General features: G+C 51.1%; 1 protein-coding gene and 1 long non-coding RNA gene across 4 annotated transcripts; one reads left to right on the forward strand and one right to left on the reverse strand.

The window, feature by feature from the left end:
- Positions 1–1,226: 1,226 nt before the first annotated feature.
- Positions 1,227–11,793, reverse strand: LOC116957823 (uncharacterized). The gene is made up of 2 exons (XR_004405252.2): positions 11,689–11,793; positions 1,227–2,891 (listed from the first exon to the last, which is right to left on the reverse strand). It is a non-coding gene; the product is annotated as an uncharacterized LOC116957823 (long non-coding RNA).
- Positions 11,503–27,530, forward strand: BCAP31 (B cell receptor associated protein 31). 3 transcript variants are annotated; one of them, XM_032980221.2, is made up of 8 exons: positions 11,503–11,663; positions 18,588–18,742; positions 21,260–21,360; positions 22,712–22,856; positions 23,628–23,763; positions 24,890–25,001; positions 25,464–25,564; positions 26,309–27,530. In XM_032980221.2, the coding sequence occupies exons 2-8, from the start codon at positions 18,651–18,653 to the stop codon at positions 26,345–26,347; spliced, it is 726 nt and encodes a 241-aa protein (XP_032836112.1). In that variant the 5' UTR covers positions 11,503–11,663; positions 18,588–18,650; the 3' UTR covers positions 26,348–27,530. The 3 variants fall into 3 exon arrangements, with proteins under 3 accessions (XP_032836112.1, XP_032836114.1, XP_075930636.1); XM_032980223.2 differs by lacking the exon at positions 11,503–11,663 and adding an exon at positions 11,976–12,112; XM_076074521.1 differs by lacking the exon at positions 11,503–11,663 and adding an exon at positions 13,259–13,404.
- The last annotated feature ends 262 nt before the right edge of the window (positions 27,531–27,792 follow it).

Genomic DNA, 27,792 nt, shown 5'->3' on the forward strand with positions numbered 1-27,792 from the left:
CACACGCCAAAGAAGTCGTGGAATTGGGCAAAACGTCGTGACGCAGGACTATCCTGGCCCGCTTCGACCTCACATCTGTGAAAAAGGGCTTTATAGCTCATCGGATTCCTCCAGTGTTAAATATTCTGGTTTCAGAGTCTCGAGCCTCGGTGAGCCTTTCCTGGGTAACACGTGGCATTGTCTCATTGTACGTATGTATGTTGAACTTCTTTCACACCGTACACAGCCCCACCGTGCTAATTGGAGGCGCGGGGAAGGGCAACAAACTAAACACGAAAAGCAATTCTAATGAAGCGGTGTTTTGAATCGAGATGATGATTTAAAAGCGCAAAGCTCCAGTGGCTTCCCAATATCGGAAGGGAGAGCGTTCCAGACGGCCGCAGAAGCGCATCTGAAAGCGCGCGATGCGGTGACCACCGTCTTTGTTCAAAGGTCAGCCACAAGCCACTACGAGGATGACCGGAGTTCATTGTTGTTACGCAACACATCGACGCTGTTCTGACTGCCGATGTCCAATACCCCGTGAAGCCTTCAGCACGACCACCACGTTGTGCGCTAATAGATTGGTTCCTTTTCAAAACGTTCAAGCCAGATTTGAAGCTTTCGTGACTGCAGGAATCCATACTGTTTGGTCCTTTCGGTAAAGACTGGGAGCGCGGATTGGTGGCATCGCGGTCAATGCGCTGCACTACGCATCCGCCGAGTTCAACTCCCGGCCAACAACACAAAGCGTGTACGCGAGTCATCGTGCCTTTGCTTGTGTCAGGCGACGCCCTGGGCACCCTTGCAAACGAGACGCCCCATCTCAATGGGTTGTCCAAACCCTCACTGACCAGCACGGCGAAGTGTGGTCAAACAGCGCCAATGATATAGAGTTCCGGGCGGCCTTCCTCCACCGATTGGTTTGAGCAAACACTGTCGACTCACCGCGAAGTGGCACTCGTTTTATAACGCCACAGTGGGCTGATGGCCACAGCGTCAATCGGTCGCATCAGCCTTACCTGAAGGTTGTACAAGGCCAGATTATGGATTTAGTTTAGAATGTGGAGGTTGTAGACCTTCCAAATGCAAATGCATCTCAAGACGCGCTCCACGACAGCGGGGCTTGCATCAGGAGGGAACCGGGAGGGCCTTGTGGTGATCCATGCATCTGTTGATGATGTTTACTTCTCACTTGGCACCTCGCTAATTATGAAGTCGAAGGTGACTGCACTCAGGATATGGTCTCGTAACGATGAATGCGTCTTTATTGAACAACTTCGCGGAGCAACAAACACGTCCTTCCAGAGACAACAACAACAATAACCGTCTCTGTCTCTCAACTGTCTAAAGTGCGCGCCAATGACTCCATCCCACGTGGACATCTCGCGCTCGTTCTGCACACATCTCAAAGAGAAGAGACGGCGAGGAGCAGAGGAGGATCTTGAGTCTGGATGGAACAGGAGTCGGTAGCCATCAACACCATCGGGAGCGCGTAGGCCACAGTGCTCTTCATCGCAAGGCCCGCAGTGCCACTGGCGGGCCCTGGTGGCCTTTAGTGCGGCCCCTGACGTGTGGCCCAGGAAAATACACACACCCCATCATCATCATCAACATCGTCATCGTGTTGATGATGCACACCCCCCATCATCATCAACATCGTCATCGTGTTGATGATGCACACCCCCCATCATCATCATCAACATCGTCATCGTGTTGATGATGCACACCCCCTCATCATCATCAACATCGTCATCGTGTTGATGATGCACACCCCCCATCATCATCATCATCAACATCGTCGCCGTGTTGATGATGCACACCCCCATCATCATCAACATCGTCGTCGTATTGATGATGCACACCCCCATCATCATCATCAACATCGTCGTCGTGTTGATGATGCACACCCCCATCATCATCATCAACATCGTCGTCGTGTTGATGATGCACACCCCCATCATCATCATCAACATCGTCATCGTGTTGATGATGCACACCCCCCCATCATCATCAACATCGTCGTCGTATTGATGATGCACACCCCCCATCATCATCATCAACATCGTCATCGTGTTGATGATGATACACACCCCCAATGGTTTCAAAATGTGTGGCGGCCCTCACGCTGGTGATGTCTTCTCGGCGCAAGTGGCACCCCCCACCCCCCCCCTCTGAGAAGTGAGTGAGGAGCATTGGCGCGGGCAATGACAGCCGTAGTTGCGCCAAGTGGAGACTCCAGGAGGCCCCCTGCCCGGTGAGGCCGGTGTCGGGACAGATCTCACGAACCCACGAGTTCCTTCGGACAGCCGATGGGACTGGCGCCGTGACGGTGCCGGTCCAGATCCGCCCTCCGTCCGGACGGATCCAAGCCAGGGCTCGGCGTGCGGGAGAGCAGTGGGGGGGTGGGGGGGGGCTGGGGGGGGTCGGCGGCGCCGATGGGCGATGCGGAGGAAGTTTTCGGACCCCTGTCGCAGCAGATGAGACGGAGCGACCTCCCACTGAGCGAGCTGGCAACAACATCCCGAGCCCGACCCTGAGGGAGTCGATTTGCGGTCTCTGGACTGCCGACATACGGTGCTGGCTGACTGCGACAAACTTCGCTTCAAAAGCTCAAGTGGCAACAGTTGCGAAGAGTTGAACCAATTTTTTTTTTTAATGACTCGGGCGACGATCGGAAATGCCAGTTGCGCTGAAGAAAACGAAATCCTTGACATCTGATATTTCACGCACGGCCAAAAACAACAGCTTTTTACGCAATCGTGGAAAGATAAACATTCCGCGCCCAGTTTTGTGGGGTTTGCGTTGGCCCAGCGTGCGCTGTCGGCAGTCAAAGAGACGTGAACGCTTCTGCAGTTCGGACGTTGGGGCTGTCTCGCAGGCCTCTTTCCCATGCACGTTTAACAGATGCCCTGGAGACAGGAAGACAGGAAACGTAACAAAAAAATATCAAGGAAGCCACTTGCAAGAACAATTCCCTAAATCTGATTTAAGAAAACACCAAATGACAAAATCACGCGCGGCTGTCTCGGGCGGGGAGAGTGCGGCGGGGGGGGGGGGGGCTTTGTGCCGTGCCCGCTTCTCTGCACTGAGACACGCAGCTGAGACCCCCCGAGTTCGAAACCCACACCACGGCTTAGGACGACGCCACGTGCTCAAGTGTAGCAGGTTAACCACTGCAGGGGGTGTTGGAGGTGGCCGGGTGGCTCGTAATGACAATGCTCCGTAATAGAGGTGGTTTTGGGTTATATCGCGTAAACAGAAATGTGCCGTTAAACCCGCCACCACCCGACACAGCCAATTAGTAAGAGGGTTTGTCACGGAAACAAAACATGTGGCCCGATGATGCTGGTTGTAATCACCGGCGAAACGTCGAACTGTACTCGAATTCTAAACAGTTGTGGAGTGTACTCTCCAACACGCCGGTGTGCTGTACTAGTAACGAATTGGCACGTTCTGTTTACGCGACAAATCCTTACTGAATGGCTGTGTCGGCTGGTGGCGGATTTAGCAAGGCATTTATATGTACGCGATCTAACCCAAAAACCCCTCTTATTATGGATACTATTGGTCGCGAATGCCTGCTCGGTGTCAAAAAGGAAATGCTGTCGGCGCAGAGCCATCACCACTGCGGCCCTGCGTTTGATTCCGCGTTTCACTCGCCCATAGTTAAACTGCGCTTCTTAGCGGAGTGTGGTGACGGTTTCGGTGCGGTCATCAATGACTGCGTAAAAACAAAAACGATCAAAATTAATCATAAGAAAAGGCTTTACCCTTCCTGCCAATACAACAGGAGGTGTTAACATGTTCAAACACCAAACATATACACCAAGTCAGCATTAACCACACATGCTTGTGGATAAAAAAAACATACAAAACAAACACGCTCTGTTAATTGTATATCCCTTGTCTTTGAAACGGATGGGCCTCCTCCGTTGACTTTGCTTTGCCACGTGGCTTATTCTAACGCTACGTTGATTGCGTTGCCGTATGACGAGCCCGACCAATCCCCTGCAAACTTGATTTGAAGCTTTCGTGACTGCAGGAATCCATACTATTTTGGTTCTTTCGGTAAAGTCAACGTAGGTATAAAATAAAATAAATCACGCCGTTTCGGGCGCAACACAAAGCGTCCGTCCAGGAGTCACTTCGTGAAATCCGCTTTCTGGGACTGCACTCAGGCATGAGGTCGTCATCTGATCGCTGTGCGATACTCGAACGGGAACGCATTTGTCTCCCGTGGTGACACCTATGGTGAAATTAGATTTTGAACAAGACAGTCTTTGTTCAAAATAAACATGTAAATGAAATGTTTACACCGATTATATTATCCCACGCGTTCTCGTGTATTTATCTAGTTATTTATTAATTTCACTCCGATTGCAGAGCGTAAGGTCGGTAGCTCAACATCGGTCAGCAACAAAAGATCGCTGCTGCCAGCACGGCAGATAGGAAGCAACACGACTCCTTGTAAAAAACGTGTCAGTTTTGTTGCCAGATAAAAGGGTAAAAAAACAATTATCAGACTCAGGAACTTACCGGGGTTCACCAATGTGCTAGAAGAGACCACGGGGAGGGAATTGCGGAATCGGTGGAGTCCACATTTTTTGCTGAACCGCTTTCTGGCGAGCAAAGAGTATAGCAACCTCGACGCCGAAGCGAGTCTTGTACACCGCGCGTGTGGTCCATCAACCCCTTCACACTCCACAGCGCTGGACTACAGGCCACGTGCGCCATGCACCACCACGGGGCGACATGAATAGAGGGGCCTTGCAGGGACAATAGAGCGGATGGTGACGGAGTCGGACTGGTCACGCCTTCCACAAATCCACCTCGTGACCAGTCAGGAAGGAAGCCAAAGGGGTCCAGGCCTGCAAGCCACAGTGGACACCGAGGAGTGCCGGATTATCGTAGTAGCTACACATGCAGTAGCTACACAAGCAGTAGCTACACATACTCTTTGGTTCTATTGGGTAAAGTCACCCAATAGAACCAAAGAGTATGGATCCTTGCAGTCACGAAAGCTTTAAATCTAGAATTGAGTAGCTACACATGTAGTAGATACACAAGCGCAGTAGCTACACAAGCGCAGTAGCTGCACATGCGCAGTAGCTACACACGGCGCAGTAGCTACACACGGCGCAGTAGCTACACACGGCGCAGTAGCTACACACGGCGCAGTAGCTACACACGGCGCAGTAGCTACACACGGCGCAGTAGCTACACAGGCGCAGTAGCTACGGGCCCCGCACTTTCAAGGGCCCCGCGCTAAACGCTTTCAAGCTATCAATTCCGGTTCAGTGATTCTGCACTTGCTCTATTACTATAGTACTATACCGCCTTCAACTTTTACGAACGACTGGGTGTTTAAGGTTAGCGATTTGTCGTATTATTTGGCTGTGTAGTAAATAAAAAAAATACAATTACTTTACCATGCGTGTTACAAATTTTGTGTTTTAATATTTCCGTGTTTTTTTATTTAGGGCCCCTTTATAACAGAGATTACAAGGCCCGCACTAGCTTAATTCGGCGCTGACACCAAGCCACTCTTGGCAAGGAGATGGCATCGACTCTTTGGAAACTAGCTTTCTTGCCCGTCCACGTACGGGTGCATTGCAGTAAATCTGAAACTTGCAAGCGAAAATCAGCCCGCGACGTGATATTCATTGCATGAATGCGCGTGCAGTTTGTAAGGGCGCGGTGACGTCTATTTTACTTCGATGTCTCAACAGCGTTACGGAGATCACGTGATGACGTGAGGGTTGTGAGTTGACGCCGAGGAGGGGGGAGGAGGCGCCTCGCCCCCCTGGTGGAGTGACGTCAGCCGCTAATTATTAGGAAGGGTGGGGGGGGGTGTCCATTTGGAGGACGTCACCTTATAATGATTATTAATTAGGGGAGTTGTTCGATGTGTAGTGACGTCACGAGCGTTGACAGACATTCCTGGGTGATTATAGTAGGTATGGGAGGGGGGTGTCCATTCGGAGGACGTAACCTGGTCATGATTAATAATGAGGGGGGCTGGTCGACGTGGGGTGACGTCACGGGCGTTGCACACAGACATTTTTAGCTCATTATAGTAGGTAATAATGATGGGGGGAGGGGGGTGTCCATTTGGAGGTTGTCACCTGCGCATGATTATTAATTAGGGGGGCTGTACGATGTGGACTGTGGAGTGACGTCACTTGCTCATGATTATTAGTTGGGGGGGGGGTAGTCCATATTGGTGATTACATTATTAATGAGGGGTGAGGGGGGGTCCATTAGGAGGACGTGACCTGCTCATGAATATTAAAGAGGGGGGCTGGATGTGGAGTGACGTCACGAGCGTTAAGGACATTCCTGGGTGATTATAGTAGGTAATGTTAAGAGCGATGATTATATTGTGTCGCGGACTCCTGGACATTTGTATATTGATTCCCATCACCCATGTATTGTTGTTGTTGACATTTTAAATATGGATTCTGGCTTAGCAATCATTGGAAGGATTTGATAAACCATTTCGGGTCTTAATTGATTGATCACGCTTAAGGTGGCTTTCAGACCGCATTCATTATTTTTCGTCTCCCCCCTTCTCTTTTCCGAACATAGATGGACTCATATTCTTGGTTCTTTCGGTAAAGTCAAGTAGAAGGAAAACAATAAAATAATAAACATAAAAATATAAAACAATATATTTTTTTATGTTTTATATTTTTATTATTTTATTGTTTCCCTTCTACGTGACTTTACCGAAAGAACCAAGAATATGAATCCCTGCAGTCACGAAAGCTTTAAATCAAAATAGATGAACTCGGCCATCTGAACAAACTGTCAAATCGCTCTCCGTGGTGCTGACGTTAAAAATAACCGCCACTTTTTTCAAATTTTCTTGTTGTGGTTTTCACACCTGATGATGATTGCTTATGTTGCAGTCGAAACGCCGTGATAATTTTATTGTTTTATATTTTTATTATTTTATTGTTTCCCTTCTACGTGACTTTACCGAAAGAACCAAGAATATTTTAAACATAGTTTAAAATAAATAAAGAGAGGGATGAACCAGGGCTATCCAAACGCTCAACACTTGGACCCCAGGTCCGAGTCACGTAGGTTAAGAGGCTGCATACAGGAAGTGCTTGCGAGAAGCCATTCTTACGGTCTCTAGAAGTGATGATGACCCCAGGTCAATGGCGGAGCCAGGATTTTCAGGTAGTGGGGGGCAACCCCTCCAGCAATTAAAATGATAGAGGAGTTGTTAGTATGTAAGGAGTTGGTGGGAAGTAAGGAGTTGTTAGTAAGGAGTTGTAGTAAGTAGGGAGTTGTTAGTAAGGAGTTGTAGTAAGTAGGGAGTTGTTAGTAAGGAGTTGTTAGTAAGTAAGGAGTTGTTAGTAAGTAAGGAGTTGTTAGTAAGGAGTTGTAGTAGGTAGGGAGTTGTTAGTAAGGAGTTGTTAGTAAATAAGGAGTTGTTAGTAAGTAAGGAGTTGTTAGCAAGGAGTTGTTAGTAAGTAAGGAGTTGTTAGTAAGTAAGGAGTTGTTAGTAAGTAAGGAGTTGTTAGTAAGGAGTTTGTTAGTAAGGAGTTGTTAGTAAGGAGTTGTTAGTAAGGAGTTGTTAGTAAGTAAGAAGTTGTTAGTAAGTAAGGAGTTGTTAGCAAGGAGTTGTTAGTAAGTAAGGAGTTGTTAGTAAGTAAGGAGTTGTTAGTAAGTAAGGAGTTGTTAGTAAGGAGTTTGTTAGTAAGGAGTTGTTAGTAAGGAGTTGTTAGTAAGGAGTTGTTAGTAAGTAAGGAGTTGTTAGTAAGGAGTTGCTAGTAAGTAAGGAGTTGTTAGTTAGTAAGGACTTGTCCCTTGCTTGTTACTCGACGCGTGTGCGGCAATGACGCAGCCATCGATCGAGGGTCGAATTCGAACCGCGTTGTGTGATCGGCATCGCGCTCGCTGAAGGTGTCGATGCCTTCAGGGAAGTCGTGGACTCTGTATACGCAACCGCGCACAATTCTGTGAGTCACTTATAACCGCTTTGCCGTTACTTATTGCCAATTATGGACTCAGACTATTGTCCTATCATCTCATAGTCCCTGGAATGTAATAATATGCTGCACAGTGGCAGTGGGGGTTGCAAAATGCCCATTTATTACTAATAAACCCCAATGATCCGATCGAAATTATGGATTTCGATCGGATCATTGGGGGGGGGGGGGGGGGTACGTGCTGCCCCACCCCCCCCAGTGCCCCAGGTGACGGGAAAGATGATTGTTGGTGGCCGATTCCACCACTTTGTAGTCGTAAAGTCGCGCAGTAGTTACTTTATTATGTCATATTGTGTCTGTACAAGCATATTGTGTTACTCATCGTGCACTGTAGATTGGTATTCTGGCTAAAGTAAATTCTGTTTTGTCAAAGCAGAAAAGCACGGGCGATACACGGCGAGCGAGTCGGAAGTCGAACCCATGTGAAGGGAACATCAGAGTGACGCTATGTCGCTGCTCCAACGAACACTTCACAGCGACCATCGCCGCTGGTGTCCCAGAGCCAGCGGTGCAAATTCCTCGTTCTCGCAAAAAGAAGCGACCACCTCCAGGGTGCGGTCATCATCGATGCCCCCCGCAAAGCGGTACTCATTTAAATCACCCCTTGCTGGGTATGATCTCGATGGTGAGTCGTGCACACCGACTGACGTCGCTAGTGATCTCTGTATAAGCAGAGAGATAAATAGAGATTCTGATTCTGGTGTGACGAGCAGAGCGGCAGAATCAGAATCTGCATTTATCCTGGAGGAGGAATCCGATTAGCTATGAAGCTCTTTTTCACCGATGTTCAGTAGGGGCGGGCGAGCAAATTACAACAATAAACAATACGCAACAAAGGTAGGAGTGCCAAATAGAGAAAAGGTAAGCAAGTCACTAAAATAAATATAAATAAATGAGTACAAATGCGTAAGTACACAAACAGGAGTGTGTCACACCATGTCAAAGCGTCACCATGCTCAGAGTGTAGCGGCCTTGGTCTCTTGTGGGGTCTCTGGACACAAGACTCACGGCTCCAGTCACTACACGGCAACATTTATTTTTAAATATTTGTTCCTTTTTTTATTCTGTCGAGTAATGACACAGACCTGGAAAATATTCAGAAAAATGCCAGTTCGTGAATGTTTAAAACACACTCGGCTGTATTCCTCGGCTGTGATTTAGGAAAATGAATGGAACAGAAGGGACGAGGGGATGAGTGGGGAGCAGAGGGGAATGATCGCAACAGAGACATTTTTCCACAATGAGCGTGGAACGTGCGCTCCCACGACTCTCCCTCGCGCGGCCCAGACGGGGGCCAACCCCAGCGCGTGCCAGCACGCAGCTGCGGGCCAGTGCCGGATTATCCTCGTGGCACATGCAGTAGCTACATATGTGCAGTAGTCACATATGTAGCTACATATGTAGTAGCTGCACAAGTAGCCACATATGTAGTAGATACACATGTAGTGGCTACACAAGTAGTAGCTACGGGCCCCGCGCTTTCAAGGGCCCCGCGCTAAATGCTTGCAAGCTATCAACTTCTCTTTGGTTCTTTCGGTAAAGTCACGTAGAAAGAAAATAAATTAAATAATAGAGTACGACGTTTCGATTGCAACACAAGCAACCGTCATCAGGTAGAACTAAATTTGAGAGAGAGAGACAAAACACAGACACGGAGACACACAGATAGACACACAAGCAGAGAGACAACACAGAGACATACACAGAGAGAGACACACAACATAGACACACAGAGACCCAATGCCTCTGTGTCGAGGCCTTAAATGGAGAGAGAGGGGGGTGGGGCAGAGAGAGAGAGAGGTGGGTCTGCTGGGGCCGCTACTGGAGCAGAGAAGTTAGCATGTCAATGAATCCACCCCTAAGCGACCGAGGGAGAGAAAGATGAGAGTCTTTTAGAGAGAGAAGCAGGCCGTTTCAGAAAACAAAATGTAGCATTTTTTTGGAAATGTAATGCAATGCAACACAGAGAGCCGGCTAACACACAGTTAACGTATAGCCTGGTTTATTACAATCTCCAAGGATTGCTAAAATTAGAAGTGTGAAATTTTACAGAGACACACAGAGAGATGTGAGGAAATCCACCCCGAAGCGGCCGGGGAAGAGAAAGAGCGAATGGACCTATGAGAGGCTGGTAAATTTTAGAGAGAGAAATAGGCAAAATTTTAGGAAATGTAATGCAATGCAACACAGAGAGTCAATAATAACAGTTAAGTGATTCTGAACTTGCTCTATTACTATAGTACTATACCGCCTTTAACTTTTATGAACAGCTGGGTGTTTAAGGTTAGCGATTTATCGTATTATCTGGCTGCAGAGCAAATGCAAAAAAAAATACAATTACTTTACTACGCAAGTTCAAAATGTACATGTTTTAATACTGATAGGAACCTCCTGGTTACACCAGCCCACAGGGAATTATTGTGTCCGTCCGTCCGTCGTAAATCCAATGATGGGAGGGGTGGGGCTGGGTGGAGAGGGGAGGGTGGGGAGGGGCTGGGTGGAGAGGGTGGGGAGGGGCTGGATGGGGAGGGGCTGGGTGGGGAGGGTGGGGCCGGGTGGGGAGGGGCTGGTCACCCCGTGGTGCCCTTATAAAACTCAACGTTTAACCTACTCACGCCGGCTTGTGCCCGCCCTCACAGTCGGGCATATTTGCGGAATACACCACGTGGTGGTTGCCACCGTTGACCCTGGCCATTGACCGAGCAACCCAACGTCCCTACCAGCTCCCTCCGCAGGAATGTGTTATTTACGTGTTTTGATAAAACAAAATTGGGCCCCTTTATAACATATGCTACAGGTCCCGCACGAGTAATCCTGCACTGGTGCTGGTTTCGCGGGTCTCAAATTCCAGGGGAATTGTCGGGGCTGAGACTGAAGAGTTGTGCTTATTCAGTTGATCCTTGAGGGCAGTGGTCCTTCACATTTACTGCAGCCCTGCGCCCCCATTTGGTTCTCGATTGTAAAGTAAAATGTATAATCTTTAATACATTGGGTTTGATTAACAAATTAGTTGTGCTTACGTGGCCGGTGCCTTAATTTGTGTTTTCGATCATTTAGCTTCTAGACAAATTCTGGCCATGCCTCGCATCCCCCAGAAAGGGCATCTCGCACCCCCAGGGGGTGCAGCCTGTACCCCAGGTCAAGAGAGCCATTGCACAATGTGGAAATGCAAGACGATCTTAGGGGCCGTCCATAAATGACGTCACGCACCTGGGGGGGGGGGGTGGTCAGACACGTGTTAACGATTTGTGACGTTGAGGGGGGGGTGTTTGAGAAATGTGACGTCACATGAAAATGCGCAACTTTAAATAAATATAAACACGTTCTACTTATATTCTTGGTTCTTTCGGTAAAGTCACCGCGTAGAAGGGAAACAATAAAGTAATAAAAATACCAAACGATAAAATTCTCACGACGTTTCGACTGCAGCACAAGCAAACGTCATGGTTTTCACACCTCGTGGGCGTAACACGTCACCGGCTGGTGAACATTAAGGATGACGTCACGCACGCCATAAAAAAACCTTTGACGTCATCCCGACGTTAAAAATCAGTTTCCGGCGAGTGCAGCTCGCGGAGAGAAAGAGACGGAGGAGAGCGGCCGTGGGAGAGGTCGGACAGCGGGAGCAGTGCGGCTCTGCGAGTGGAGCAGCAGCAGCAGCAGGAGGAGGAGGCTAGCGTGAGTCTGCCCCTCACCCACCCACCCCGCATGCCGCCGCCGCCGCAGGCTCTCCGCTCCCCGGCCGCGAGCTCCGACGCCATCGCTCGGCGCCTCTCTCTCGCCCGAGAGTGTGCGTGTGAGGGTGGAATCGATTCCCGCACGTACTCTTATTGTGTCGATTGTGGAATCGGAGAACGCGTGGGTTAAACGCTGTCGCCCGATACGCAACACTCCCCCCCCCCCCCCCCGCATCGATTCCAATCGTTGGGCGCGATTCCGCGATGCGATTCCATTGCGAGCCCTTTTTTGTTTGTGCTAACTCAAAAGCGTCGTACCGTAAAAGGGAAATGTAAAGCAGGCGACGTTCCGAGACAGTGGCGTCGCAACGACGGTGCCGAGCTGTTGCCAGACACGTGGTTCTGTCGTGGCGTCCTGTGAAGGCCCGCGCAGTTGTTGTTGCGCTGAGGGTTTGTTTGTACCACAAACACCACCACCAACACCACCACCACAAACACCACCACCACAGCCACCGCCACAAACACCACCACCACAAACACCACCACCAACACCACCACCACAGCCACCACCACCACAAACACCACCAACACCACCACCACAGCCACCACAAACACCACCACCACAAACACCACAGCCACCACCACCACAAACACCACCACCACAAACACCACCACCACAAACACCACCACAGCCACCACCACAAACACCACCACAGCCACCACCATCGCAGCAGTAGGCGGCACCGCAAGACGACGACGCTGCTGCTGCTGCCCGCGTCTCTTCTGCAGGGATGCTCGAGTCGCCTGGGGGGGAGGTGGTGGAGAGAGATTCTCACCGGCCTCAAGGGTGAATGTCCCGAGGCGCACGGGTGAAGCAGGCCCCGGGGCTGGGCCAGAGATTCCCGGACGCCTCTAGACGCGAGGGACGACGACGACGAGAGATGGCTTGCTCTAAAGCAGCTTCCCCAATGGGCGCGCCCTTCGTTTGATTTTTCGAGGCCCTCCCCGTCCGTTGCAATTCGCGCTGAGCCGTAAGAATCGCGACGTAAATGAGCCCTCGGCGAGGGACGGTGGGTGCACGGTGCAGGTGGTGTCGTGTTTCACTGCGGGCCGCCGTTACAACCGCAGGCATCGCTCCATTGCCCGGAGACAATTGCCGTACACCACGTTCTCACGTCCTGGGGTCGGGTTCGGCCCAGCACATCATCCCTGCCGAGAGGAGGGGGTGGATTAAAACGAGGGACGCTCCGTGCGGTTGCGCACTTGCCAGGTCTCGCCGCGGGAATGTCGAATTTCCACCACTCGCTTTGTGTCCACGCTCGTTTTGGGCAGGCGAGACGGAGAATTGGGTTCGCAGTTGCAGTCGTAGTGACCTCTAGCGGTGACCCCAGTGTCGCGCGTTCCCGCTGTGGCTGCTGCAGCCCGCCACCGTGAAACGTGAAACCTTCCCCGGCTCCGCCACGCGCGTCGTGTACACCACCCCCCCTCCCTCCTCCTCCTCTCGTTCCCATCAGGGCCTCGCCACGCCGTAGCGGTCATTTGACCGAACTTCGACGAAGCTGGTCAGGGCGCTTCGTCGGTGGCGAGGGCATGTCCAGCAAGCGGCATGGTTGAACCTCCGCGCCGTACGTAGACGTCCGTGGGACTCGCGGCGACTCGCCCTGCAACGCCTCTTTGCTGATGGAGGTGGCCCTACGTCAAAGGCACTACGATCCAGGCCCAGCTTCGATTCGGCTCCCGAGGTCAGGCGAGGTCAGGCGAGGTCAGGCACGTTTCCTGGTGCTTTAATCAGAATGCCACCTCTGATGGCGTGGATTTCCATGCTCTCCCCCGCACGTGCGCGGAATGGCATACCTACTATGATCACCCAGGAATGTCTGTCCTTAACGCTCGTGACGTCACGCCACATCGACCAGCCCCCCCCTCATTAATATTCATGAGCAGGTGACGTCCTCCAATGGACCCCCCACCCCTCATTAATAATCATGAGCGGGTGACGTCACTCAATATGGAGTACTCTCCCCATCACTAATAATCATGTGCAAGTGACGTCACTCCACATCGAACTGCTCCCCTCATTAATAATCATGAACAGGTCACGTCCTCCACATGGACCCCACCACCTCATTAATAATCATGAGCAGGTGACGTCACTCCACATGCAGCACCCTCCTCCGAATGGACAACCCCCCCCCCTCCCCCATTAATAATGATTAGCGGCTGACGTCACTCCACATGGGGGTCGAGGCGCCTCCTCCCCCCTCCTCGGCGTCAACTCACAACCCTCACTACAAAGGCAGAACCCTCACGTCACGTGATCTCTCCGTAACGCTGTTGAGACATCAAAGTAAAAAAGACGTCATGATGGACAAGATATTATAACCTTAAAATGAAATAGGTCTGTGTCACCGCGCATTGATGCAATGAATATATATATCACGTCGCGGTCTGCTTTTCGCTTGCACGTTTCAGATTTACTGCAATACACCCGTCCATGGACGGGCAAAAGGCGAGTTTGTAAGGATCGCCATGTTTTAGCATGTATGCTCATTGTGCCCGAATCATGTTGCATTTTGAGGCTCGTGGCGTGAGTAAAACGCGAGACAATGGAAATGAGATTACAGTAGCGAACTAAAACGTATTCTTGAATCGGGGGCCCTAATCGTCAACCGCAGGGTGTTTAGTACAAGTAGGCCACGGTGTTGCCGGTGTCATGGTACACATTTGAAAAAAATGTCACAAAAAATTCCTCGGAATGTACCTGCCAGGCGTTGCCCCTCCCCCCACCCCCACTGCAAAAGTTTGGCAGAACCCTCATGAAAATGAATCGTGAGGCTCAGGTTTTCCTGGGTAAGCAATCGTAATGATGATGCGTAATTGGAAAATTTAAAGACAAGCCTCAGCAGTGGCAATGCAACCCAGACTAAGGGCCATTTCGTGAAGCCCGCTGTCGGCTGCGCTACTTCAACGGAGGAACAAACTACACAAACTCTCGTGAAGCCCTCCCAGTCGTGGCGAGGAGACCTCGACGTTGACATTCAGCTCCTGGACATACTGCCATGCACAAGAATACGATGATAATTTTTTAAGTTAGCGTTTGGGGGAGTCGGCTCGGGTTATTGCTTCACGAAAACGCCACGTTGTGTTCTACTGCACAGGGGTGATCCGTGATCCTGCGGGTCGAGACGGGGTGTGTGCACCCCGCTGGTGGACAGAGTTTTTTAATTTCCCATGTGCCGTAGCGGATGCCACGAGCAGTGTGCTGGGTGCACGTCACGTGGTGGGCTCGGTACACGGTGCCATTACACTGGACATCTGTGAAAAAGAGCTTTATAGCTCGTGGGATTCCTCCAGTATAAATAAACATTCTGATTACCCCATTGTGCAATCTGTCATGGACAGAATTTCCTCTGGTAGCCCCCCTTTAACAACATCTCTCCGCTCACCCCGGACTAAAACCGCATTATCGTGTATTCTATGTTGCATATAGCATCGCTTGCAGTCCTATCGTCCCTCGGTGTGTGATAAAATGAGCTTCGCTTTTGTTGTGGGAAATCGACAGTCGTGATTGTATGGTGGATGAAATTGCCACTGCCATAGGACCGTGCAATTTCCGCCACTGGTACGCAACTGACTGCCTCCTGAGACGCGTGCTGCTTCATTGGCTTATGGAAAGAGACGGTGGCTGTCTGACTTTGTGAATTTCCATTTACGCCTCTTTTGTGTTTTTTTCTTTATTTGGCTTGTACCAACGTCTGTGTGTTGTTTCTTCTCTTCCTGTGTCAGTGCCATCTCTTACAACAATGCAGTACATTTACACCCCTGCCCTGTGATGAACAGGCCTCCCACAGCTCGACGTTTTGTGCAACATCTATAGATTAGAACCTGTATGCATACAAATTGTGTTGCTTAATTCTTGTCTCCGCTCTATCTCTCTGTTTGTACGGGTATGTTTTTACCTGATGATCACCGTGGTGCCCAGTGTTGGATTTCAATCGAGAGCAATGGTTATGAAGTAATCACTCTTAAGAAGGTTCCAGGAACAGCTCTGCATCAAGCCATCGTGATTGCACCACGCGCCTGCCCTACCGAGGAGTCTTAGCGTGTGACCATCTAAGGAAGTCCCACCGAATCCTACGCATTCTGCGGTGCCTCGTGATTTCCATTTGCTAACCTCCGTCAACATTCCCCACTGAAATGTAATTATACGGATAATTCCTTCCCCACCCCCCACCCCCTGTGTTCTTGCTGGCATGTGCTCTGGTGACATCCGTGAGGCGAGGTTGTGGAGTTTGCGTGCACGGGCGGCGCTGTTGGCAAATGTGCGCGACACACGTGGGTGTCTGTCCTTGGTCCTTGGCCGTGTCGGCAAGAGGCGGTGGGGAGCGGCAGAGGGGCGTGGAGCGAGAGCGGGAGAGAGAGTTGAGCTGACTGCCACATCGCCTACTGTACTGAAGGGGATGGGCCGAGCTCTTGCGAGTGCCGAGTGTGTGCCAGCAAGGAGGGGGAGGGCATCGTCACGATCGCGGGGATTTCATCAGCTTGAGTGGCGGACTCGTCCCATTGGTGGAGCTCTTGGCACTCCGTTTCGCCCGAGTCATTGTCAACTTTTTTTCCAGGCCAGTAAGCCCCCACCCCCCCCCGTTCGTTTAGATGAGACTCACAGCAAGATGGCCTTTGACCAAATCACCCCGAATGCCGCCGTCTGGGGTGCTAAGTCGTGATGTGCCTGGTGACGCTTGGAGACCAGCACCATGCATGATAGGTATTATAGGCGGCGGGGTGCATAAAAAAAACAGTGTTGTACTGTTTTTCTATGGTGCCACAACAGTGCTTCCTACCTTCACCATTTTTTTTATGGATCTCGGCCTGCGATATCCCAGTCTCGGTATGTGATAGCCGGATGTGGGCGTGTGATAGGCCCGATCTCAATACGCTTGAGCTGGAATTCACAGGTGGTGGCTAGAACAGGATGAGTAACGCCGGGTGGGAATGGCCAGTTGTTCATCTGTTTAACTTTTTTTGCCAGGATGGCTTAACGTTAAAAACCCCGCTAACTCCCCCCCCCCCATACCTATGCATCATGTAATGCACGAACTTGCTACTTTCTGGAAGAATGATGGATGCTGCAGTGATGAGTGCTTAGTGGTTGGATTCACCGCATTAAAGTCCTGTTGCACACATGAGTATTATTTTTCTGTCCCGGACGAAAGAATACTTGGCAAAGGCGTGTCGGAGTGAACAGTGAAAGGACGGCACCATTCCCAGCCGCCTCTGTCGCCCCAGTGCTGATGTTTACACCCTGCACCAAGAACTCAATTAAGGTTGAATCAACCTAGGTTAGGCCCCATGTCACTCGCCCACCTGATAGCCACGGCTGGGAATCGAACTCAGTTGCTGGATGTACACTGCGCACACAAATTCGTAGCACAGTGCGCAAAACCGCCTTTCCACTGTTGCCGGATAACGCGCGCGCAGACTTGCTCCCATCCGGTGCCGTCCTCCGCTCCTCTCCTACCCCAGCGCTCTTGAGAGTCGCGCTCTCACCATGTTCGCTCCGCTGCAGTAATGCTCGCTCGTCACCGTTACCTTTTACTGAAGAAACTATCGGACACACAACGACTCGACAGATCAATAATAATGTTCCTTTCATTCAGGGTAATTCTGCGGAAGCTCTAATTCAGTGGTGTGCAATCTGCGGCCCGCGGCCCGCATGCGTCCCGTGGAGCCCCTCGTAGTGGCCTGGTCTAAGTGTGTCTGGCGGGGCGATGCGTTAGGTCGTGATGTGACGCGGCCCACTGTGGTGAAGGAGGGCTGCTCTTGTGGCCCCACCGACCCGTCCGGATTGCCCACCACTGCTCTAGCGTCAGTGTTCCAAATTCTCTGGGCATTGCGTTACAGAGACGAGGAACAGAGTGACCACAGTTTAAAGTGCGGTTTTTGCTCTGCTGAGCTTGTAAGCTTTGTACAGTACATAGCTAAGTGCATTGTAAGAATTCTAAGAATACCCTAATTTTTTCAAAGCAATATATCGATCTGCGAATAGCACCGTGATGATGAGGCTGTTGCCTGGGGGAAGTGGCTTCAGATGGAGAGGGTTGTTTAATTTTCCATGTGCTGTTTTTGTCTGCAAGAGGTTTGTCATGTTTTACATCAGCTGCGTAGGCAAAGACCAATGCAATCAACGTGTGCAGTGAGAAGCGGTGAGCTTCTTGAATCCGGGCACTATGAGGCTGCAGGGACAGACGAAAGAACAGAGTTCCAAAGCCCAGGTGGGCGAGCAGAGAGTGAAGAGGCGCAAGGGGAGGGGCACGGTGGGCTACGTATGGTGCGAAAGAAGTTGGACAAACATCCAAGGAGGGGGGAGGAAGGGCGGGGGGCGATGCGCACAGCGTGGACCAGAGGAGTCGGGTCCGAGTGTGGAGAACGCGCCGCGGAGATCGGAGACAGAATTTGGGGATGCGGCTCCTGAGAGCGGTCGGTGACCACGAAAGAAGCAGGAGCGGAGGGACAAGGAGGAGACTAACGCTGACAGCAGCTGTAGCAACGACCGTGAGACCGAGGCAATAGCAGTGAGAGAAGGAACGGGACGGAAGGACGAGAGAGTGGCTGCAGTGACAACACTGATGTCGGTTGCGTTGGAGATAAGAAGGAAAACCATGATAATGAGGGCGGTTGGAGCAGAATCATTGATGATGGCGAACAGCTTCGTACAGACGTGGAACGGTGTCCATCGCAGCAGAGGTATATACCGAGAGCTGCATCCCAGACGCAACTGCCGGAACTCCAAGCTCGGCCACGCCCGTGAAACATCGCATTTGCTGGACGACGCCGATGTGTGTGTGTGTGCGCGCGTGCGGCGAGACTTCGCGACGTGACCCGGCACCGCCAATCGCACGGCGGCCTCCCCTTTGCTGTGGCGCAGGGCGCTGCCGCGACACTGAACCGGTCGAGCGAAGCCACCCTGCGGAGCCGCCTGCGAGCCACCATGAGTCTCCAGTGGACGGCCGTGGCGTCGTTCCTCTACTTCGAGGTCTTCATCCTCATCATCCTGTGCCTCCCGTTCATCTCTCCCACGCGGTGAGCGCCCTGTCCAACCGGAACGCAGGTGAACGCGCGTCGCTGCTTCTCCGGTGCTCGCGAGCGGCGTCTCCGTTGATGACCTTGAGCCGCCGCTGGGTGGACGTTGAACCCTTCCCAGGCGGGGCCCAGCCTCGCCACAGTGTCGAGGGGGGTGTGAATAGCTGAACGAGATCAAAGTGTAAACGTTTTAGATTTTTTGCCTCGCTCAACTCAGTTTTGTGGAAAGTGTTTTGGAGTTAATTAATCTTCGGGGGCAGCATCAACGCAGCTTTGCGGTGAATGCAGTGCAGCACAAGGCTACATAAATACAGTGCCGATTTTGTTTTCATTCACTTTAAACGTTTGTAACTTTTTCTTTCACGTAAACATTCGCTCCATTAAAAGCAGTCGAGCGTCCTGACTGCACAGGATGATAATGCCTGATGATTTTCCGCGTGACAGAAAGATTTTGGGATAAGTTCATCCAAAACGTGGAGGAGAAACTTGTGTCTCCGGGCGGCTCTCACTGGGCTGTAACGTTCGTGGTTTGCTTGCGGTGGGGGGGGGGGGGGGGTGGGCGGCCACTGCCGATTCCACCACAAGTGTGCCGCACGGCTCTGCTGCGCTAGTTTTCCGGGGCACACAAGCTCATGGGCAACCCTAAACCACGTCCGTACAAACCGTGGCAGCAGATGCGGATGCCGTGATGCACTGATGGAAAATAAATAAAAAATTATCCGGTGCGCGACTGTGGTCACTCAGAACAGAACCACGGAACCTAGAACAACAACCTGATGCCTGATTCACCAATACTAAGGAGGCATCGTCACAGAGACATTCTCCGCTGCTCATGATGCAATAATCAGGCTCAACCACCTCAGTGTGGTTGCATCAAAATCAGCCATACGGAGAAGGAGATGCCAATATTGGTAGCGCCCTTCAGTGGTTAAAAAAATGTGTCGGTTCCTATTCAGTTGTGCTGTGGATAAAGCCAACTAATGTATGCTAACGAATAGACAGGAGTTTCTTATGGGTGCTATTGCTTTCGCCCTATTGATGGCAACATTTCCACAGTTGTGTTTTTTTTTTTGCACCTGTGCTGTGAGCGATGGCTGATGATAATGGGACCCCACGACGTTCGCAGGTGATAAGACGTTCGTGGACGATTGAGTGTTTGAAAAAAATAGAGTCGAGTTATTCAATATGCTAAGCGACACTATGCCGCTCCTTTGCATTGCTTGTCACAGCATTGTCATCCACAAGCCAGTACCAGCCTGCCCTCCAGACAGGGATACTGAGCTTATATTCTTAGTTCTTTCGGTAAAGTCACGTTGAAGGGAAACAACAAAATAATAAAATATATATAAAACAACGTGACTTTACCGAAAGAACTAAGAATATGAATTACTGCAGTCACGAAAGCTTTAAATCAAAGATACTGGGCTTGTATGAATTATTATATATTTGGGAAGTTCCCTAAGTTTGTCCCAATTGTGCTGTCGGCGTGACGCCATGAGACTAAGTGTACCCCCGACGTGTCAGCGAATGGCCCTGTGGAACTACATCTGAAATCAATTGAAGTGACCTCTGGATTACAACACAGAGGGCAGCACTTTCCGTCCAACTCTGAGAATACGGTTCATTGCATGACAACAAAACCGATGTTTTAATTTTCAGAGCTGGAATTGAGCCAAACTCAGTGCAGAGCAAAATGTAATGCCCATCTTTGTTTGTGCAGTCATTGGTGAACTGGGCGGGCAAGATCTATCAATTCGCTGCGCCTGAGAACTCGTTTTAACCACACGCAGCTCGAGCCTGGATTTAAACGCAGGATCTCAGTGGTGCCGACTCGGCGCTCCGACCTCTGAGCCGCCTGGCTCAGAAGTCGTTGCGAAAGAAGTTCAGCATACATAATGAAACACGAGTGGCCTCAAGCGTCATTGGGCTTCACCCTCTACCGCCCGCCCAGTCACTTTGTGCATGAGGCCCCCTGCTCTCACCTCTGATAGGTAGCACCACCACTCACCGCGATTAGCGTGGTGTAACCCTCCGGGCGCGGCGTTTTGATCACCTTCGAATCGTTCACACATCGCTCATCACCGATACCAAAGTTCCCTGGATCCATCCGGTACAATTGAGCCCTTACTCAACTCCGCGTGATCTAATATACTCATGAGCTTCTTGACGTAGAGCCCAACAAACCAATGGAGTTTCTAACATGCGTATATATAAGGGTGTCAAGAATCACAACGGCTGCAGGATCTAGCAGAAGGCAACCGGCGACGGCAAGGTGTGGTAGCGCCAACGCATTAGCTGTGATGACCTCGTGATATGACTCATCACCAGTTATGTACCATAAAAGACACACAAATATTTTTTTTTACAATCTCAGGTGGTATCCACGCATATCCGGGTGACTCCGGTGGGCTACCCTGACGATCTATCCTCGGCGGCAATCGCGTGGTTGGAGTTGTAATCGATGGAAAAAAAAAATGCTGACGTGTAAAAATTGTCCGTGCTCCTGCGTTTTTGCAGATGGCAGAAGATATTCCGGTCGCGCATGCTCACGATCGTGGTGAACTACGCTAACTTCTACTTCAACGTCTTCATCCTCGTCCTCGTGCTCCTGTTCATCGGTGAGCGAGTGACAGCTGTTGTGGTGGCGTACGCAGCTCGCCAGCGGGCACGAGTGGCAGGGGCGCGGGGCTAGGCCCGTGGCAAATGGGCACCGGGGCAGTGCTCTCCGCCATCGGCGGCCCCCGGGTTTAAGTGGAGGAAATTCCACATTCCTGTGACGGGACTTAAAAGCACTGTTGTCTTCATATTCTTGGTTCTTTCGGTAAAGTCACCACGTAGAAGGGAAACAATAAAATAATAAAAATATATAACAATAAAATTATCACGACGTTTCGACTGCAACACAAGCAATCATCATCAGGTGTGAAAACCACAGCAAGAAAATTTGAAAAAAGTGGCGGTTTTTTTAACGTTAGCACCACGTAGAGCGATTTGGCATTTGTTCAGATGGACGAGTCCATCTATGTTCGGAAAAGAGGAGGAGGGAGACGAAAATAATGGATGCGGTCTGAAAGCCACCGTAAGCGTGAACAATCATTTAAGACCCAAAATCGTTTATCAAATCCTTCCAATGATTGCTAAGCCAGAATCCATCTTCTCGGTTGAAATTGTCTCTGTGTTTGTATATGTGGATAGCCTCATGAACGAATCTCTCATGGTAGCCAGATGGGTTGCAAAGAACCTCTGTCTTGGAGAAGTCAATGTCATGTGAGCCTACTGAATTATTACAGTTATCTGCCACGGCCGAGGTGTTGGTCCTTCCGTGTTTTAGGTCTGCTTTGTGTTCTTTGCAAGCCATCTGGCTATCATGAGAGATTCGTTCATGAGGCTATCCACATATACAATCACAGAGACAATTTCAACCGAGAAGATGGATTCTGGCTTAGCAATCATTGGAAGGATTTGATAAACCATTTCGGGTCTTAATTGATTGCTCACGCTTATGGTGGCTTTCAGACCGCATCCATTATTTTCGTCTCCCCCTTTTTTCTGAACATAGATGGACTCGTCCATCTAAATAACTGCCAAATCGCTCTCCGTAGTGCTAACGTTAAAAAAAAAACGCCACTTTTTTCACATTTTCTTGCTGTGGTTTTCACACCTGATGATGATTGCTTGTGTTGCAGTCCGGAACGTCGTGATAATTTCATTGTTTAATATTTGTATTATTTTATTGTTTCCCTTCTACGTGGTGACTTTACCGAAAGAACCAAGAATATGAATCCCTGCAGTCAACAAAAGCTTTAAATCAAAACTGTTGTTTAACTCGTTCTTGTCGCCCCCGTCGAGGGATGACGGCGATAGCCTTCAGCGCCCCGGCGGGGCTTTGAACCGCAGCGCCGCGCGGCCCGCTTGTGCCGCGCTGCACAGCGGCGTAGAGATCCCCCGCTCACTGCGACGATTCCGCAGACGGATGGCGCGAGTCGCGCAAGTACTCGACCAGCGACAACGTGGACCTCAAGAACAACCCCATGGCCATCGACCACGTCAACATGAAGCTCTTCCGCGCGCAACGCAACCTCTACATCTCCGGCTTCGCGCTGCTGCTCTGGTTGTAAGCGTCGCTCGCGCGCTGGACAGGCGGAACCGCGTCGGACCTTCGCCGCCGCCCTGAAGCCGTCGGGGGCGACGCGTCGTCGCGAAGAGAGGCCCCCGGCGCGGGGGGCGTCCACGGGCGGCGGTGCCCTCGCGCACGCGGGCGGTGCCACGGATATGAGGCGGCCTCTCCCGTCGAGCCGTCGCGGTGGTTGATTCATTTTTAATTGGAACGGAGCGTCGCTGATGCACGTCGCAACTCGCCTCGCCGTAGGCTTTGTTGACGCGCGCAGCTTTCGCTCGGAGGCAATCCGCGGGCAAGCGGCGGGGCAGCCGGAACCGGCGCTGCCATCGGCTGCCTGGGAGGCGTGGCCAAAACCGTTCGCGAGCGTGCGCGTGCGAGGAAATTGGAGTGCCAGGACAAAACCCACATGGGCGAGGGGGGTGAAGTACGGTTAGTTGTGCGATCCACCAACCCACGCTGGCTACACAGTGCTGCATTACAACGGTGCATGGCCACCAGGTTTCATCCCCAAGGTGACTATCTGATGCATAGTTTTAAAAAAATATGCCTGATTGTTGGAATAAGTCGTTGGCCTGACACGCACGCTTTCAGATTGTATGCAATTGGCTCATGTAGAGGCAGCGATTCACCGCGGTGGCAGATGATCGGCGATTCCGGAGTCGAATCGTGCCTTGCGCACAGACGGAAACTAATCGTTAATCGGTGCGCGCGTTTGTTGCTTGACGCGCCCACCCACCCCCCCATCCCGTCCCGTGCCGCTTGCAGCGTCCTGCGCCGTCTCGTGATCCTCATCTCGCAGCAGGCCACGCTGGTGGCCACCAACGAGGCCTTCAAGAAGCAGGCGGAGGGTGCGAGCGACGCGGCCAGGAAGTACATGGACGAGAACGAGAAGCTGAAACAGGTCTCCCCCATGCCTCGCCCTGCCCCCCACGTCGTCGCCATTCCACCGTCACTCGCCGCCGCCGCCGCCGCCGCGTTGTGCAATAGCGGTGGACGGGGGGGGGTGGGTGGAGCGGTGGCTAGCGCACCGAGCTGTTGAACCTGCCAGCCCGAGTTCGTTTCCCAGCCATGGCTAGCAGTGGTGGCGAGTGATTGATAAATTGGCCGTGGGCAGGACCCTCCCTTCGCCAACCCGCACCGACCAGCGCGGTGAAGTACGGTGGAAGGATCCCCATGACTGACACGGCACTGGGAAGCCTTCATCCAGCAGTGGATTTAGAAGGACTGTAAATTGCGCCGATTGCTTGGTCGAGAAAGCCTTGAGAGGGAGGTGAAGAGCCAAGGGCTGTCTCCTCGCTCCAACGTGCATTCAGCAGCACTTCTCTCTTGGCCATTGTGAGCCAGGTTTGTGGTGATTCCACGTCGGTGGCAAGGTGCCCGGGCTCCCTCGCCCAACAACCACCGTCCCGAGTTCCCACAAGGTGGTGCTCCTTTTATTAGCCCTGCGTGTATTATGCACCGAGTTCACCCCTTGACCAGCATTGAACCTTTCGCCCTTCCGCTTGGGATGCCGATGCTCCAAGCACAGCAGCACCCAGCCAGAATTCGGGAAACCTTGAGCCCTGTCCTGAATGCACATCGTTGCTTTAACGGGCACATTCGGAGTCGTGGTAAAACCGTTGACATTTAGGAACTGACCACAGGGCCAGCTGATCAACAGGATATGTACGAGTGTGTGTGTGTTTTTTTACGAGTTGGCATTTCTTCATTGGAGATTGTGAAGGTGAGAACACTATTGCTACCCGGGGAAAAGCCTCGCTGAGTGTCAAGACTCTTATGCAGAAGAGCCCCTTGCATGCTGTTGTTTTGCAAATTCCATTCGTAAGCGTTAGGCTTCGTGCGGGAGGCACCCTGACAATCCTTGGCGAAGTCTCACCCACGCACTGGACACTCCACTCTGGCCCCTCCTAGCCACCTCACAGGTGCCTGAGAGACGATGCATGCGCCGCTGTTCACGACGAGCCCTGGCGCTGCCCTAACCCCCCTTCCTCCCCTCCCTCCCCATGCTCGCCGTCGCGCGAGTTTAGGCTCTCGAAGAGTCGGGCGCGGGAGACGGCGTGCTCAAACTGGCGGACGAGAAAGAAAAACTTTCCAGGGAGCTCAAAGAGGCCAAGGAGAATTTGGACACAACGAAGAAAGGTACGGCCTGGGGAACGACACGCATCGCAGAAGGGGTGCTGGAAGAGCCGGCGAGTCGCGCCTCTTGGGCCAGGCGCGGGGAATGTACGTAGCGGTCTCCAACCGCGGTGGCTTCTTTTAACTAACGCCTTCCAGATTGTTCTCTTTCATCAATGAATGTTTTATTTTTTTTACTTGCGGCAGGAACCCGGAGAAAAGCCACCGCAACACCACTCGACCTTTGCACAAATGCGTGATGAACCTGCTTCCTGTACTGTGCACTGCAGGCACCGCCGGGCTGAACGCACGGCGCAGTTAGAGGTTGTGTTGTTGTTAATGCTCGCGTTAATGAGGCCGGCAGAGGGGACTCGAGGATTGCCGTTACTCGTTGCCGGTCGTGTCGCCGGACACGCGTGGCTTTAGACGAAGTAGCGCAAATCGCCCGGCGCCTGTCACGAAATTGTCGCCTCCTTTCTGTGCCAGCGCTGGTTCGCTCCGAGAACGAGTGCAGGGCGATGAAGTCGCAGGCGGAGGGCGTGGCGACTGAGTACGATCGTCTGCTGGAGGAGCACGCTCAGCTGCAGGTGCTCGTTTCGTCAGCGCGCCCTCGCGGCTCCGCGGGCTCCCAAGGGACCTTGCGGATGGCACCGAAACGGCATTTTGGCTGACGCCTCGAGAGGAAGCCACGTTTTGGCCACGTGTGGTGAATAACCGGCTCCTCTCGTGTAGCGAGTTCACGAGCTCGGTTTCAGGGCCACCAATGGCGGTCGAAAACCATTCTCCGTTAAGCTTGGTTTGTGGCTTCATTTGCAGATTGCAGCTTTTAGAATAAGCTGTTTTGGTTTCATTTACATGCAATGGAACTTGTGCCACCTATTGAAAGGTACTTGAGAATTTGTTTTGTGATGTCATCTTCTGGGGTACACAGGCTTCATAATGGACCATTGTAAAAGTTCTAAATGTAAATTTCTTTGTCGTGTGACGTAATGAGGAGGTGTCATTTGTGACGTGAGTAGTTTTCCTTCAGTCTCAACAGAAAAAGAAAGATGCAGAGGCATGGGAAATCACACAAAAGTGGGAAGCCATTCATAAGCTGTACCACAATAATTGCCCAAGCTCTGTGGTCCTATATTGGGATGTTTGGCCAACATGATGCCCCCGAGAGCACAATTAGAATACAATTAAAAAAAACTTTTAGAAGCAAGAAATGTGTCCGAGACTTTGTGTTGTTTTATTGACCCAGGAGGCAGTCACTGTTCTGGTCTCTTGAGTTCTCACCGCCTGAAACTTGAGGCTGAACATCAATCGGTGACTCTGTCTTCTTGCAGAAGCAGCTGGAAGGATCTCCGAGCAAGAAGGACGAGTAGAAGCCACGTGGAGGCTGTGCAGGCCCCGTCGGCCGCCTGGTTGCGGTGTTTTGTCATTGTGGCTAATTGCCAGGGTCAGTGAAAAATCAACATTAGCTCAGTCATGTTTTCATTGTGCTTAATTTGCTTTTTCATGTGTTCTTAATTTTCTCATCGTTGCTAGTTTTCAGTGCGGGTGGTTGCGTGGATATCTGTCCACTGATGTGTGTAACGAGTCGTTCACTGTTATTTTTGGAGGCAATGAAACCCCTTTTATATTTTGCATGAAAACAAAACTCTCTTGCAAAGATGTGTACGTGGGTATATGACCGCACCATTGGGAAAAGCGCCGAGTGCCATCGTGAACATTAAACACCACGTGGCTTTCTCACATGTGCGTCGTGGTCATATTCAGTATAGGGGCGAGTTATCACCGCCAAGTTGCAGAGATCATTTGAACTTTGCATTTTGCAAATGGGATATGATCTCAAGCGACAAACGCCCGGTTATATGTGAAGAAAATTGTATAGAATTGGTCCATGTGTTTACACGCGCAGCCAGTGCAGCAGGCAATATTATGAGCGCCGATTCACGCAATGTGTCGAATCTCTTGTCGCGTTGGGGAGATGCTTAAATGACCCCGTTAGATTGTACTCTGTTGTATTTTCATTGACCCTGACGGTTGTCAAGTACAATGTCTCGGTGAAGCTCTACAAAGGCTTTTGACTCTCTACGGCTGAACGTTCTGAAGACCTGTGATCTTGTTAGCTGTTGTAACCCACAGCATGTCTCAAAACCCCGTGTGCTTGCAAAGGCTCGCTTGTGATTGGCTGTGCCCCCTCCCCCCCCCCCCCTCGGAGGAGCGTCATGCCGGTGTTACCACAACTCGCCGTCGCTGTTTACGGATCCTTCCCATTTAAAAATAAAAACCCACCTATTCCTGATGACCGCTGCAATATTGTGCTGCCCACAGTTTGTGCCCTCGTACATTTAGACGAGTCTTTGTCGTTAAACCAAAGCGGGGAGTGCCCTTGTACGGGTGCCGCTCTTTAAAAGCCACGCGAATGCCAACTCGATAGCAAAGTAGAGCAATGCTTGCGTGCAGGGTTTTTCTTGTTGATGGCTGATTGCTACGGTAGTCAACGTTACGCAGTGGAAACCAGTCGTTGTGCCTATTGCTGATGGTATAAACTGTATCGCGCAACACGTGTGTGTGTGTGCTTATTGTAAGAAGTCTTGAATCTCTGAATTTGGGGATGATCGGAGTGGCCGCGGCAGTTCCACACCACTCTAACCTGTGTCCCTCTGTGGACGCTGTCACATTTTCCCAAAGGTAGCCGAATTCAAAAGTTCGCTGCAAAGATAGACAGAAGCCACAGCTGGTTATATTTACGTTCCGTTTCATGAACATAACTTCCAGTTATTTGAATGACACGTTTTTTTAAAATTTCAACGTTGAATTATGT

This window comes from Petromyzon marinus, chromosome 48 (genome assembly GCF_048934315.1).
Source record: "Petromyzon marinus isolate PM22_M1 ecotype Great Lakes invasive population chromosome 48, UKy_Petmar_22M1.pri1.0, whole genome shotgun sequence".
Classification (NCBI taxonomy): domain Eukaryota; kingdom Metazoa; phylum Chordata; class Hyperoartia; order Petromyzontiformes; family Petromyzontidae; genus Petromyzon; species Petromyzon marinus.

Coding starts and splice junctions, on each gene's coding strand:
- BCAP31 (XM_032980221.2), top strand. CDS start 18,651: ATGAGTCTCCAGTGGACGGCCGTGGCGTCGTTCCTCTACTTCGAGGTC. Junction 18,743..21,259: donor CCGTTCATCTCTCCCACGCG/GTGAGCGCCCTG, acceptor GCGTTTTTGCAG/ATGGCAGAAGATATTCCGGT. Junction 25,002..25,463: donor TTTGGACACAACGAAGAAAG/GTACGGCCTGGG, acceptor TTTCTGTGCCAG/CGCTGGTTCGCTCCGAGAAC.